We start from the raw sequence: 13,479 nt of genomic DNA, 5'->3' as shown, positions 1-13,479 counted from the left end.
TTTACGATGATAACATTTTGCTTGTGTTTAAACTGTATTTTGATTGATATCATGATAAAATGAGATATAAACTAAGTTAAAATTATTGTATGGATTGATGAGGATTTTAATTATTGATTTTATATATAATGTTTGTTTGTGACTATCCGGCCTTATTGTACACGGGTAGCCGGAGTAAGATATGTTCTCACTCTTCTATTTAATTTTCTTCATAGAAGTTTATATATGATTGCAAAAGACTTCCTTTTTTTAGAGAAATCTAATTGATTAAAGGGAGAGCCCAAATACCTATGATACAAAAAATATTGAATTATGTTTCATGTTTTCTATTTTAAGAATTTTAATTTACTTTCCTCAAAGTATACTTTATTTTAAATTTATAATAGTTAAGCACTAATTTAATTTATTTGAATTTTGAATATAATACTCTTTATTTTGATTTGAAGTTATTTAAGTATAACATTTTTTTTAATTATTATATTATGTATGTGAAATAGAAGGTGTCCTTTGGTATTAGGTTGGCTGATTTTGAAGAGAAGTGTGAATGATCTTGGACGGTAGTTTTACATTGAACCTTCGTTTGTTCTATTTTTATTTTGTCTCTTTGTTTACTCTATTTTGGTGCAAATGAGGAAAGTAGAAAATTGGCATGTCCTTTTGATCCTTTCACATTCACAACCCCTGTCTCTCACACTTAATACGGCAAAGGTTTGCCTCACTAACTTCCCAACCAAAATAGATAGTTCAATTGAATGAAGTTCCTTTCAAATTAACTGCATGTGATTAATCTATCTACAGCTTAAATTTTTCTTTCATTTTCTAGTCAAAGAAGTAGCATAACCTGTAGTTATTTATCGTACGACAGATTAATTTTCTCTACCCCGTGGTAACACTTAAATTATTTTTTATTCATGCAGCATTGATCTTGAAGGTCATGTTGGTCCCCAAAGGCTTTCATAAATAGGAAGTTTGCTCGTAAATAAAATTTAAAGCAGTAATACTTGATCGTGTCGTTTTTTGAGTTAAAATATATCTTGTTTAAATTTCTTGGCACTATGGTGCCTGGGTTCAAGTAGGATTAGTTGAACCACTATTGTTTATTATTTTCTTTGTCTTTTATTTATAGTTATTTAATATTATTTTTTTTTCTCTTTTCTTATTGTTATTTTTTCTTAGATTAATGCCTTATTATTTTTTTTTTATCTTTGATATTGAAGAATGTGTTTATTCATTTTTAACGTTTATTTCTTTTTCAACCACCTAAAAGATATAATAAGAAAATAAATAATAAATAAATTTTAAAAAATTAAAATATTAATTATTTTCTTAATTTTTGTACATAAATCTTAAACATCAAACAATAAAAAATAAAGGGAGTAAATAGTAGTAATAATAGTAATAGAAACTCTTGTAGGTCCAAAAGAGTAATGGTAGTTAGAGAGTACTAGTTATCGATACTACTACTAGAGTTTAGGATATATTAAAAAATAAAATAATTAATATATGGTATATTAGAGAACCAGTTGAATTTATTCAACTAAAATTGAGAGAAAAGATTTTATTAAAAAATTCTTATTTTATTTTATTAAAAAATATAGACTTAAATATATTTTTAATTCTTTAAATTTAAAATTATTTTTAGTTTATGTAATTTTTAAAAATCTTATTTTCATCTCTCATGTCATTAATAACATATGAAAATAACAAATTAAGACGATTATGCAATATCAACTAAATTTAATGTGAGATTTTTACTAACATGAATACTATTAAGTAGATTTTATGTAATAATATTTGATAAAATTTTTAACAAAATTTAAATATAAAAAATTATAATAATTTTTTTAAAATTATAAAAACTAAAAATAATAATTTTAAATCCGAGAAATTAAAAATAAATTTATCCTAAATTTAAAATTAAAAATATATATAAATCAAATATATATATTATGAAGGTGATTTTAAATTAATATTCAATTAAACCCCAAACGTGTGGTCCAACGGTAGGGGTTGATCCACGTTTAAGCAAGGTCAGGGGTTCGAATCCAGCCTTGTGTATGCAGCTGCGTTAGTAGTGAATACTCCAGGAACGAACCTAAAAAAAAAAAAAAAATTAATATTCAATTATATCATAAAAGTTGGACAGAATGAGATACCCTTTTCAAGTTTGGGCCAAGTGGGCCGACATGTTTAACAGCTCTAGTCATTACTCACACACGTGTTATGGAGATGGAATCGAAACCAAGGTTAAGGTTTTTTGTGGAAAGCAGAGAGAGAAATGTTGGAGGCGAAGTGTTTGAAGAAAGCAGTGGTTCCTTCGTCTCTCATCGAGGACCCATCTCCTGGAAGCCTTCAGTGCACTCGTCTCGCTCTCCGTGTATCTATCTATCCATAACATTACTCTCTTCTTCTCCTTCTCTCTGTTTTTTCTTCTTCTTCTTCTCAATTGCTCTAACACTTTTCTTTTGTTAACGTCTCAGGTTAGCGAGGACCCAAGCTCTTGTTTTGTCTACATAGCCTCTGGACCCCACATTTATAACCTCCATGTACACATACATACTTACATCCTTCTTCATTTCTTCTACTTTGGCTCTGCTATCTTTTGTTTTTGTCAAGTTCTTGCTGTTTAGCGGGGAAATACTTTTAGGTGAGAAAAATAGGAAGAAAAATTGAAATAAGCTCTTCATAACTTAAAATTAGCTTGTGCAAGAATTAAAAATAGGATTTTGGAGAAGTTAATCGGATAGAGTTTCTACAAATTAGTTATGCATAAACTGATTTTAACTTATGGAGATTTTTTTTTTCTCTCCTAAAAAATACTTATTGAGAAGTTTATCTAGACCGAACTTAGTTCATAAACATTTTCACTTAAGGCCGCCTCGATTTTAAAAAATTACTTGTAAATATGATTCTTTTTTTAATATTTTACCTTTTAATTTTATGTATTTTTCTTAACAACTAAAACTAATCTTTTACTTATTGTAAATAAATAGGTTAAATTTTTATATTTTGTCCTACTTAATTTTATATATTTGAACCCATTGCAATTAATGCCACTGAGGAGAAGGACATAAAGCTAAAATGAATTGAGCTTCTCCCAAAGCTTTGTCATTCTAATATTTTTTAAGAAGTTGAGGTGCATTAGTTGATTTTAGCTTCTGGGAGAAGTTCAATTCGTTTCACCTTTTTATCTCCTTCTCCAATATGTGTTTGTGGAGAAGTTTATCTAAACATGACTTTAATGAAGTAAACAACTTGTATAATTGGTTCTGCTGATATAAAACGCTACATATCAGTTTGTTGGTTTATCTTGAATTGTATTTGTGGCCATTGTTTTACTTAACTAGAATTTATATTTACTCTCTAGATTGCTTTGGGAGAATCCTCGGTCAGTGAAGGAAAAGATAGCCTCTTGATACCTGAACACACTGAGGTATATATATGGACTTGTGACTTGTAAAGAAAATGTAGTTGTTTGATTTTTACAATGTGATATGTCTGAATTTCACAGCGTGCTACTTTGTTTAGTTTTTCTGTTTCCTTCCTTTTCCAGTTATTTATTATTTTTGTAAGTTTTCATATTATGGTCTCTTGTAGGTTATTGCCTCTTCATTACTCAACCGATGCCCCCATCGTTCGGAAATTCAGAGTATTGCTCTTGCTGATGAGGAGAGTATGTGATTTTGCATCATGAGTGTTCCTTTAATATTTTGTCTTGCCATCAAAATTAGTATGGATATAGCAATTCTATATTTTTTTAACCTGCTATGCCTTTCAGGCTGTGGCTATGTAATGTTGGGAAGTGTGGATTCATATGGTCATCTCATTGTCTCTAAACTAGATGCATCTGGTGAAGGTACTTTTTTTCTTTTTAACTAATTGTTCTGACTTTCCTTGTGTTGAGGCTTAAATTTAACATGAATTTTATTCTTAAGAGTAAACATACTGGCATTTAATTATGATGTTTATCTGGGAAAATATATCTTCATCCTCAATTTATGAATAATTTTCTGTTTCCCTTGAGTTTTTCTCATAGCTGTATTTCTGTGGTGTCTATTCAGAAATAGGGAAATGTGTTAGGTATCCACATTATTGGTCAGTTATAATAGGTTAGTTAGTTAACCATTTGTTAGTTATATTACTGAGTTAGTTGGGGCTGGGAGTCTGGGATAATTACAGAAATAAGGCATGTTGCTTGTAATTAGGAAGAGGGGTTAAGAGGAGGAGGTTCTTGATCAATTGGTAGTCCTAAATCTCTAGAATATCTAGGGAATTTACCGCTCTTTGTATAGTTTCAGTTCTTGGTACCGTACCATGCCGACTTTGGGGTATTGGGAACTAGGCTTCATCAATAAAGATTCAAACTTTTTTATTCACAAATCTGTTCCATTTCTATCAAAATGTTTCTCCATTAGACAAATAATATTTGATGTTTGATAATGGTGATTTGTAATTTTCAATTTTCCTTAGTAGACTACAGTACATGCTACATGAAATCGTACCAAATAACTATATGGGTAAATAGACATCTGTTGATTTGGATATGAATTTTTACACCTCCTTCTGTAAATCATGCAATACAACTGTGATGAGTGCTTGATTTGTTCCAAAGTCATGGGCTATGCATTCAATTAGTTCCGCTTATAAACTTATTTAAACTTTGATAATTTTATCACTCCCTCACTTTCTTTGTTTTCAAGAGTTTAATACACGAACCTCATTTTGCATTAATAGCAATAATTTTGCTGCACTGAAAACAATGTTCTTAGAAATCAAGTCAACCTGCCAAGATCCAAACCTCCCTCCTTAGAACAACAGCACACCTCCCAACTCACCAAGTGATCATATCTCATATTTGTAGCACTACCTATTTTGTGAAATTAATTTTGGCTGTTTACATTTTCCTTCTCTGAGATATTAAATTCAGCTTTTAAATGTTATCACTGAGTCACTGGCTTAATTTAGTTGGATGCATTTCTGCTAATCTACAGATGTTGACAAGCTAACATATTCTGCATTGCCTCATGATAATGGTATTGGGGAAGGAAGTTGGTCAGGACTATGCTTTTGTCCAAATCAATGGTCTATGGTATGCACTTTAGTACCATTAGTGGTGGTTCCATTCCGTCTACAGAATGTTTTTACAGAAAATACCTTGAAGTACTTTTTTTATCTCCAAAAAGAAAAATAAAAATAAAAAAACTGGAAGTGTTATAGTTAGTAAGCTGCATAGACATCTAGAATAATTTTTGCTTTACTTTGATTTAAATATCTTGATAATACACTGTTGATAAATAAACAAGCATAGTTTAAAATATTTGGTCCTATTGTCATAAGAAAATCAATAGCACAGGAGTGAAAGCTGTGGCAGTGACCAGAACTTCAATTTAGCAAGCTTGCCCAAAAAACAGTACTATAGTATGTTGGTTGGTGTTTTCAACTTAAAAATAGAAAGAAATTGTTTGCTTCTCTCTTTGTTTTGATCTGTGACTACTTCATACCTATATATGGTTTTACTAATTGTGTTGAGTTGTTCCTTTAATCAGACAGCAGTAGCCCGTAGTTTCTGCAAAACCATTGATATCTATGACCAAGACATTCACATTCGCACATTACGGCCGTAAGTGGTTTTTATTTTCTTTTTTCAGGTTTAATTATGTGGAAGTAAAATAAGTATCTTCCTATATTTACTTATCCTTTGTTCATTCCTATTCAAATTCCTTCCATGTGGTTAATGCAAAATTGATGACATGCACTTCTAAAACATTTGATACAGACTTGATAAGAGACCAGGAAAAGTTTTAGGAAAGGTTTCTGTGAATTGCTTGAGTTGGTGTACTCAGCATCCTTGCTATGTGTATGCTTAAAATAATAAATGCATTTTACATTGAGAACAATAATAAAAAGTTGAACTATTTCCTATGACTCAGTTTTTCCAATACTACACTATCACTATCACTACCACTATTTTCTGCACTCTCCCTCTAGTTGAACATATGAGCCGAATGCACCATGCCTGCAACAAAAATAATGTCTTCAAATTCCTCTTTGGACTTTCTTAACTTCCAGATTTGGTGATAACATAGAGTTTTCTCAAACAGAATAGCAATCTATTTCAAGATGGCAGTCTTGATTTTGACAACTATGCCCCAAAAGCAAAAGGGATGCTGTCTGACAAAAGTTTTTATTAGTTCACATTTCCTTTTGAGCATTTCTTAGTTAATTTGTACTCTTTCAGGCTTTGGTACCCTACTTCAATAAACTTCCTGCAAAATGTAGTTAATGGAAATCAAAGTTCTACCTTAGCTATTACGGAAGGAAGCCAGGTAAATTTGTTGACCAGTGGTTATAGGAACTGAGAGTTAGGGACGGTTACTGTTCCTATCAAATGGTTTCTTCAATGTTTTCATTTGTTGCAAATATAAGGCACTGACACCCCATTTTGGTGTTATTTTCATGCATTAGACACATGTTTGACATGACACACGACAACATATGTTGACACAGGGACATAGCATGTACTTGACCATGTAAAATTTGAAAAAAAAAGAGACTGGATCTGTTTAAAACTTTTAAGCAATTTTCAATTGTGAAAGGAGAACATAAAGAATGGGTGCTGTAGTACTGATATCATTTCAGTCAACCTTTTCATTTTATGCACTTACACACGCACCAACACACGTACACAAACACTTGTTTGAAAGTGGATCTTGATGCAATACTAAGGTTGTTTCTTTGTGACTTGGAGGTCACGAGTTCCAATCTTGTATACAATCTCTTTGTGGGGTTAAGGCTGCATGTATCTATCCTCCCTAGGCCACACTAGGTGGACCACTCTTTTTTAGTGTATCTCTGTGTTCATAATTCATATCTGCATCAATGTTTGTGCTTCATGTTTTATAATGACTGCTGCCTTATGCTTCATATTTGTATATATTTTAGAGCATCACCTGTTTATACAATTGCAGCTGACATTATGGGACTTGAGAATGAAAGAAAATGGTGGTTGTGTACATCGGATTTGTGGCATCCCTGGTGATATCTTTTATGCTGTTTGCAGTTCTTCCAATGGCAATGTTGCTGTGGGTGGAGTTGATCGTACTGTGACTATTTATGATCCTCGCAGGTTAGCTTCTGTTTTGATTTCAGGACAAAACAAATAGAAAATTGGCTTGTCACTATAGTCTTTGTCAGTAACATTAAACCGTGTGAATATTGTGTAGTAGCCATGACAACAGTTCCCTTTTTTAATTTACTTTTATGTTGCCCTAATTAATCTTAGCCCATAAATACATTTTGATGTAGATGGTCGGCATTGTCTAGATTGGTGCACTGTTCAAAATTTGAGGTCAGTTTTAATAATGTACTTTGCCCTGATCTCTCAACAATTTTGTTTACTACTTTCAGAGAATGTTTCTTAAAGAAATTGTAAAGTTATAGCCGTGATTTTGCAAGTTTTTTTGTTTTTTTTTGTGTGTGTGAGTAAATACATGCACTAAACTAATCTGATTCTCTAATTTGGGTATTTTTTTTTCCTAGACAAATTATCATCTTAATTGTGGATATTACAAGTTAAAGTCAGATAATGTATGGATTGATGCACCTTTGAATTCATTCATTCTTTATGTGTATTGGCAACATGTATTATTTCCCCATTTAAGTCTAGCTTCGTAGGATGCTAATAGGAACTGAGAGTGAGGGACAATTATTTTTTAAAAAATAACTGTCCATGACTCTCGGTTTCTACCATTCATATGCACAGAAGTCAACTAAATCATGCAATTAGTTTGATTAGGATAAATGTATTTGTTTTCTTATTGCTGTATATTCAGTTTCCTGTGTGTAGTTGAAACTCATGGTTTTACACCAAATTATGCTTCACTTTTCTTTAATTCAATAATGTGTATTAAAGTTGTCCTATGTCATTGGGTAGTCAATTTCAAGTTAAGATTAATAAAAATAGATGATGTTATCCAATGCCGATTGCTAGTTAATCAATGTCTTGTTATTCACATCATTTGAGATCTATATTTTCTACAATCTACTAGGAAAGGAAATGGATCATTAAGGGTCGATTGGGTTTGTCAAAATGTTTTCATACTTTCATTTTCCATTTTTTTCCAAATAATTACAAAAAATGCTTCTTTGTTTCCTTCTTATTTATTACTTATACAAATTTGTATATGAACAGGACAAAAAAAATCTTGTTTTCACTGTTTCCTATACAGGTATTTGAAAACGAGAAACAAAGTAAAACAAAGGTTAAAATTTTGTTCTTATTTGTAAAAAATGTAAAAATAGGAAATGAAAACAAAAAAATACTTTCTCAAAAACAAACAGACACTAATATTTTATTTAATCAGTCTAAGCTTCTATAAATACCCTTTCTCTGGGCTGCAATTGGGAGGTATGGAAGATAGTTTTCCAGTCAATGCAGATTCATGCTCATTGAAGTCAATACTGTGCCCTCATGTATTTTAGAAGAAAGGATCAAAGTTCATCTTGTAGATCATTAATGAATTACTAGGGGAATGGGAATATTGGTATAGCATGAAGGTGAGGCTAGTTGTTGCAAATTGTTTCAATAGTGGACCTTTTGACTATAAAAGATATCTAGATTTTTATCTAGTGCTTTAACTTTATCCTCACTCCCATGGTGCTTAAGTTGATTTCCAATGTTATTTGGAAAAGCAATTTCAATTTATTTTTTCATGCTACGTTGGAGGAAATTATTTAAAGGAATCTCATCGTGGATAATATTCCTAAGAATTTGATATTTAACCAAACCGAATGGCATCATGTGATTCATATAGGCTGATGCCACTTTGTGATATAAGACATGTTGTGTCGTGTGTGTAACTTTGCTTCCATAGATTACTGTAATTGATTTCATCAATACTGCAGATAACAGGGCTGAGTTTCTCAGCAATTGATCCGGACTATATCTATATTCAAGGGGTTGATTATGAGGTATTTTTTCTCATTTTTTAACCAATGTATAACTACTATCGGTAATCAAGATAACAAGGCATAAGAAAATGAAGGATGGGTGGAGAAAGTGGGAACTATTTGGTTTTATACTTTTATGCCATTGAGGTCAACTAATAAGTACATACATGTCAGGGCAATGCCTTCTGTATGAACTCATGCCATGGGGATATAGCACAAATAGGGAGAACGCACAACAGAGAGGGAGAATGAGAGTCACACGAGACATAGAGCAGGAAAAATACTTTGTTTTGGGAAAATCCTAAGTGAAATGTGCGTTTTGGGGGGTTTTGTGAGTGAAGTCCGTAATCTCGCAATATCGAAGTAAACTTGTGAGATTATTCGAGATTACTCAAAAACGAGACTACTAACGAGTTATACAGGTATGACCAACTAATCTCGTAATCTCGTACGAGTTTACGAGTTATCACTCAAGATTGATAACCATGATCTTGTGGATTAGGGCTTGGGATAGGGCTTTCTATGATTAATGATTTTAACAGGAAAGCAAATGGTTGGTGAACTCTATTTTTCTGTACTACAGTCTACTACTTGTTTGGTATGGATTTTATCACAGGGCTTTAGATGTGTTAGTAGGGGTTTCAGACATGGCTCTTCCATGCAAAAATTGAAGTGTTAACATTTGGTGTATCAAATGTTTTAGTCCACTTGCTGCAGAAATGATATAGCAGCTCTTTAAGCTGAATTTCTATAACTCACTATAGTGAGCGTATTCTGAACGGGTTTTGTTAATGTCTGCCCCTTAGGGAACATGTTAAGGAATAAAAAATAATAATGAAATGAAAAGTACAAGCATCTAATACCTTACAATTAAAGGGAAAAAAAATTTAATGCTTTATTTGCGTAATTAAGATGTGCAATGAATGATATTTTTATTCCTTAACAAAAACCCTTTTTTGATTACTTTTTTACTTCATGCCCATGCAGATCTCGTAATGCTCTTCCATTTGTTGTAACCAATGCAGGTCTTTTGTGGACAATGGAAAGAGAACAAAAAAGTATTTTCATTTAGAGGAGACTCAAATTGGCTCGGCTTTAGTAAGGTTTGTATACAGCCTGTTTATGATTTATCACTTGACTTCACTGTGGTATATAGTCCAACTGAAATAGTGAAATCTAAATGTTGCTTTCCCATCTGCTGTCACATAATATTTTAACATTTTGGTATCTGCTTTTCCATTTGAATGAAATTTACACTTTCTGCTTTTTGTAACTTAAATTGTGCAATTACTTCTCATCCATCAAAACGGGTATATTTCTAAAGCTTAGTGTTGTTTATATTTTTGAACTTCTAGCATCATGTTTTAGTTGTGTACGGCCATCACTATCGACATGTAGTTATTTTTAGATTAGAAATCAACTCATACTAATACTTAGAACTATAAAACCAATTCTTGTGTCTGTTAAGGAGAATTGTTCTTTGACCTGGTAACAAAGTTACTTTTTCTTAGAAGAATGGAATTAGTAAGGATCATAATCCTGAATGCTTTGTCACATGGTTTTCATATCGTGTCAATGAACAACTCATGATTCCTGAATACTTGGTTGTGTTTTGATTTGATTTGACATGATATCATCAAATCCAATGCAACTAAGTATTCAGAGTTCAAGTCCTTACTAATTCAATTCTTTAAGAAAAAGTTAAATTTCAACTCAAAGTAGAGTGAGCCCATGCATTGTCAACACTTGAAACAAATGGCTCTTGCATGCATGAGTGGGTGTTTTAAAGAGCTCGTGTCTGCACCTAATGGCTTAAGCTCTTGGAGAGTTGGTCATTGATGGTAATATATCAGTTTACATGCTTTTACATGGGGTCAAACTTAGGCTCAGCACAATATCTTGGAACATCTTAAGATGTGCGTACATAGTTAGTAAGATTTCACTCTTCACAAATAAGGATGAAAATAAATTAGGTCAGACTATGTTATTATAATTATTTTTTACAAACTTTTATATTTACGATTACGATTAAGGATGAAAATCAATTAGGTCAGACTATGTTATTATAATTTAGTAGGATTGAACCTAAGTTTTCTTTAAATACATGTCTTAAATACGACTTATTTATCTATCATAGATATTTTTTAAATGTTTGGTTAGAATTACAATCCTATAAATATACTTTATAATAATTTAATACTAATAAAAACATAAAAATAAATATGTTAAATTGTATAAAAATCAAGTTTAATTTATTTATGATATAAACATATTTTTATATCTAATATAATTTTTTGGATGATAATTTATTTCAAAACATATTTTATAATAAAAATTCTAAATAGAATATAAATCTTCCAATATTTCCTATTTTGATTTTTTTAATCAATACATGCATAAATAGAAAATACAAAAGGTAAACATATATGCTATAAATTTTATTTTATAAAAAATTAATCTTTTTTAAAAATTAATTCGTTATTAAGGAGTATTCTTTGTCACATATGAGAACTAATCTCTTTCAAAAGTTTGATAAATATCAAATAAATGAACAACTCTTTTAAATTTATATTTAATACATATAATAAGTTATATATATATATATTTATTTTATTAGAATATAATATTTATTTTTAAAAATATATTATTTTTTATAAAAAAAAAAGTGTGTAAAATGGTAGTGGGGACAAGTGCCCCCACTCTCCTACACATAGATCCGTCACTGCTGACATTAGAGAACTTAGCTTGAATCTTGCAGAAGCACCCTTCTTTGTCAAAATATAACCATTTAACCTTGGGAGAATTGTTATATAATTGAAGTGTGTTAAAGAAGTGGAAATGTGGGTTAAATTGAAAGAGGGAAGCGAAAATTAGCAATGGATGTAATCTTGTAAGCATGTATGATGATCGATGACCAAGTACATGGTGGCTGTTTTTAACTTATCCTTCTCATCTAAGTTGAGTTTCACCTTGCGGTTCTACGAAGCACATAAAAATGTAGGCTAGATTCTCTTCTTCTGGAGCTTTCTCTCTGTTTTATTTTTAATCAGTTAATGGCTTTTACTTATATGTGAGATATTGGTTCTACTTACATCGCAGTGCTCTGGCAAAGATGTTTTGGCTGGATGGTGTGATTCAGGCAGCATATTTATAGCTGATGTTGCGAGTAAAGTTGATGAAGTGGTGTCTGTCCAGTAGTTTTCCCATCTATGTAGAAAATTTTGTTACTTCAATGTATGTATGTAACCATGGTTGAGTTTCACGTTTGAAGGGGAAAAGAAAAATGGTGAATTTAGTGTGATTAAGCTTGATATGCAGAACATGTCAAAATGCATTTCCAACCACAGAATGTGACTTAAGATTACGGAATGCATTATTTTTGTGCACTGTCAATTTTATGATGTTCATTTTAAGTTCCCATTTTGACAATTAATTATTGAAATATCAAGGCTAATTGTATGGTTTATAAAGAAGGAAATTATTGTGTTATCTAGCATTTGAACATGCTCATATGATCATTCAATGAGCAGATAGTACTTTTAGTGCCCAAGATTCTAAACTTTTTTTCCTGGCTTTCCCTTTATGTTTTGTACCTTGTTAAACTTTCAGTATCATGTAATACCTTTATATCATGATGTTGATACTGTTACCGCGTATCATGTAGATTCTCTCTCTCTCTCTAAATATAGCTTTCTCTTCTTCCATGCTTTGATTATTTGGAAAAGAAAGCTTAAATTATTTTGGAGTTGCCATGGTCGGTGAGATTGAGATTCCATTTTTTAGGCTTGCTTTTTACTGTTCTTTGTTATTTTTTATCTGAGATGTAATTTGCAATAAGTTGTTGGCCTATATAATGGTTCACTCACAATTATATTTTACCAATACACAACTCTTATGCTAAAGAGTGAAAATTTGTAAGAATAGGTACCAATATTATCTCAGAAAAAGTGGATTATGGGTTTAATACAACATTATTAAGCGAAGTGATAAAATGATGATTATTCTTTATTTATATATATTATTATAGTCATTCTTTTAATTGATGCAAGATTTCTATAAAAAAAAAAAAGATTATATGATATGATAAAAAGTGTATTTATAATATGATTATCAAAAATTTTATATAGGCCAACTACCAATTACAAACTACATTTCTAATATTTTGTTTTCTCTTCATGATCATTATTATACTCATGCTAAGCTAAGAAATTGAAGACCCTGAAGTGCAAATTGAAGTCAATGACCAATGCTAGCGTGGTCCCATGTTGAGTGTTTCAAAGCTATGAATCTCTCAAAGGTCTTGGTCAAGGAGCTTGTTGCCATAAGGATGATAAAATTGAGCCATGCTCTCTTGTTGGGGAACTATAGGGATAGACTAGGTATTGGTTGTTCTGTGTAGGGGACAAGCAAGAGAAGGGTCTTATTATTATATAGACCTTCTTTTGGGAAAGCACCTAACCAACTACCTATTAAAACCTCTTTACACTATAGACTAATCAAATATCACCTTATCCATGCACCGCCCCCACT

General features: G+C 31.2%; 1 protein-coding gene across 6 annotated transcripts; it reads left to right on the top strand.

The window, feature by feature from the left end:
• The first annotated feature begins 2,217 nt into the window (after window positions 1–2,217).
• LOC109803423 (uncharacterized) lies at window positions 2,218–12,438 on the top strand. 6 transcript variants are annotated; one of them, XR_014434695.1, is made up of 14 exons: window positions 2,218–2,377; window positions 2,481–2,546; window positions 3,368–3,433; window positions 3,598–3,673; window positions 3,779–3,856; window positions 4,992–5,089; window positions 5,547–5,620; window positions 6,239–6,326; window positions 6,969–7,126; window positions 7,306–7,348; window positions 8,905–8,970; window positions 9,124–9,371; window positions 9,975–10,052; window positions 12,049–12,094. XR_014434695.1 is itself a non-coding variant. In XM_020364993.3 (13 exons), the coding sequence occupies exons 1-13, from the start codon at window positions 2,279–2,281 to the stop codon at window positions 12,145–12,147; spliced, it is 1,089 nt and encodes a 362-aa protein (XP_020220582.1). In that variant the 5' UTR covers window positions 2,218–2,278; the 3' UTR covers window positions 12,148–12,438. The 6 variants fall into 6 exon arrangements, 5 of the variants coding, with proteins under 5 accessions (XP_020220582.1, XP_029128245.1, XP_020220583.1 ...); XM_020364993.3 differs by lacking the exon at window positions 9,124–9,371 and having other exon boundaries at window positions 12,049–12,438; XM_029272412.2 differs by lacking the exons at window positions 6,239–6,326; window positions 9,124–9,371 and having other exon boundaries at window positions 7,061–7,126; window positions 12,049–12,438.
• The last annotated feature ends 1,041 nt before the right edge of the window (window positions 12,439–13,479 follow it).

Source organism: Cajanus cajan, chromosome 1, assembly GCF_000230855.2.
Source record: "Cajanus cajan strain Asha chromosome 1, NIPB_CcT2T_4, whole genome shotgun sequence".
Classification (NCBI taxonomy): domain Eukaryota; kingdom Viridiplantae; phylum Streptophyta; class Magnoliopsida; order Fabales; family Fabaceae; genus Cajanus; species Cajanus cajan.
The sequence above is the reverse complement of the archived record's forward strand: the minus strand, read 5'-3'. Positions and strand labels throughout refer to the sequence as shown.

Coding starts and splice junctions, on each gene's coding strand:
- LOC109803423 (XM_020364993.3), top strand. CDS start 2,279: ATGTTGGAGGCGAAGTGTTTGAAGAAAGCAGTGGTTCCTTCGTCTCTC. Junction 2,378..2,480: donor GCACTCGTCTCGCTCTCCGT/GTATCTATCTAT, acceptor TTAACGTCTCAG/GTTAGCGAGGACCCAAGCTC. Junction 2,547..3,367: donor CCCACATTTATAACCTCCAT/GTACACATACAT, acceptor TTTACTCTCTAG/ATTGCTTTGGGAGAATCCTC.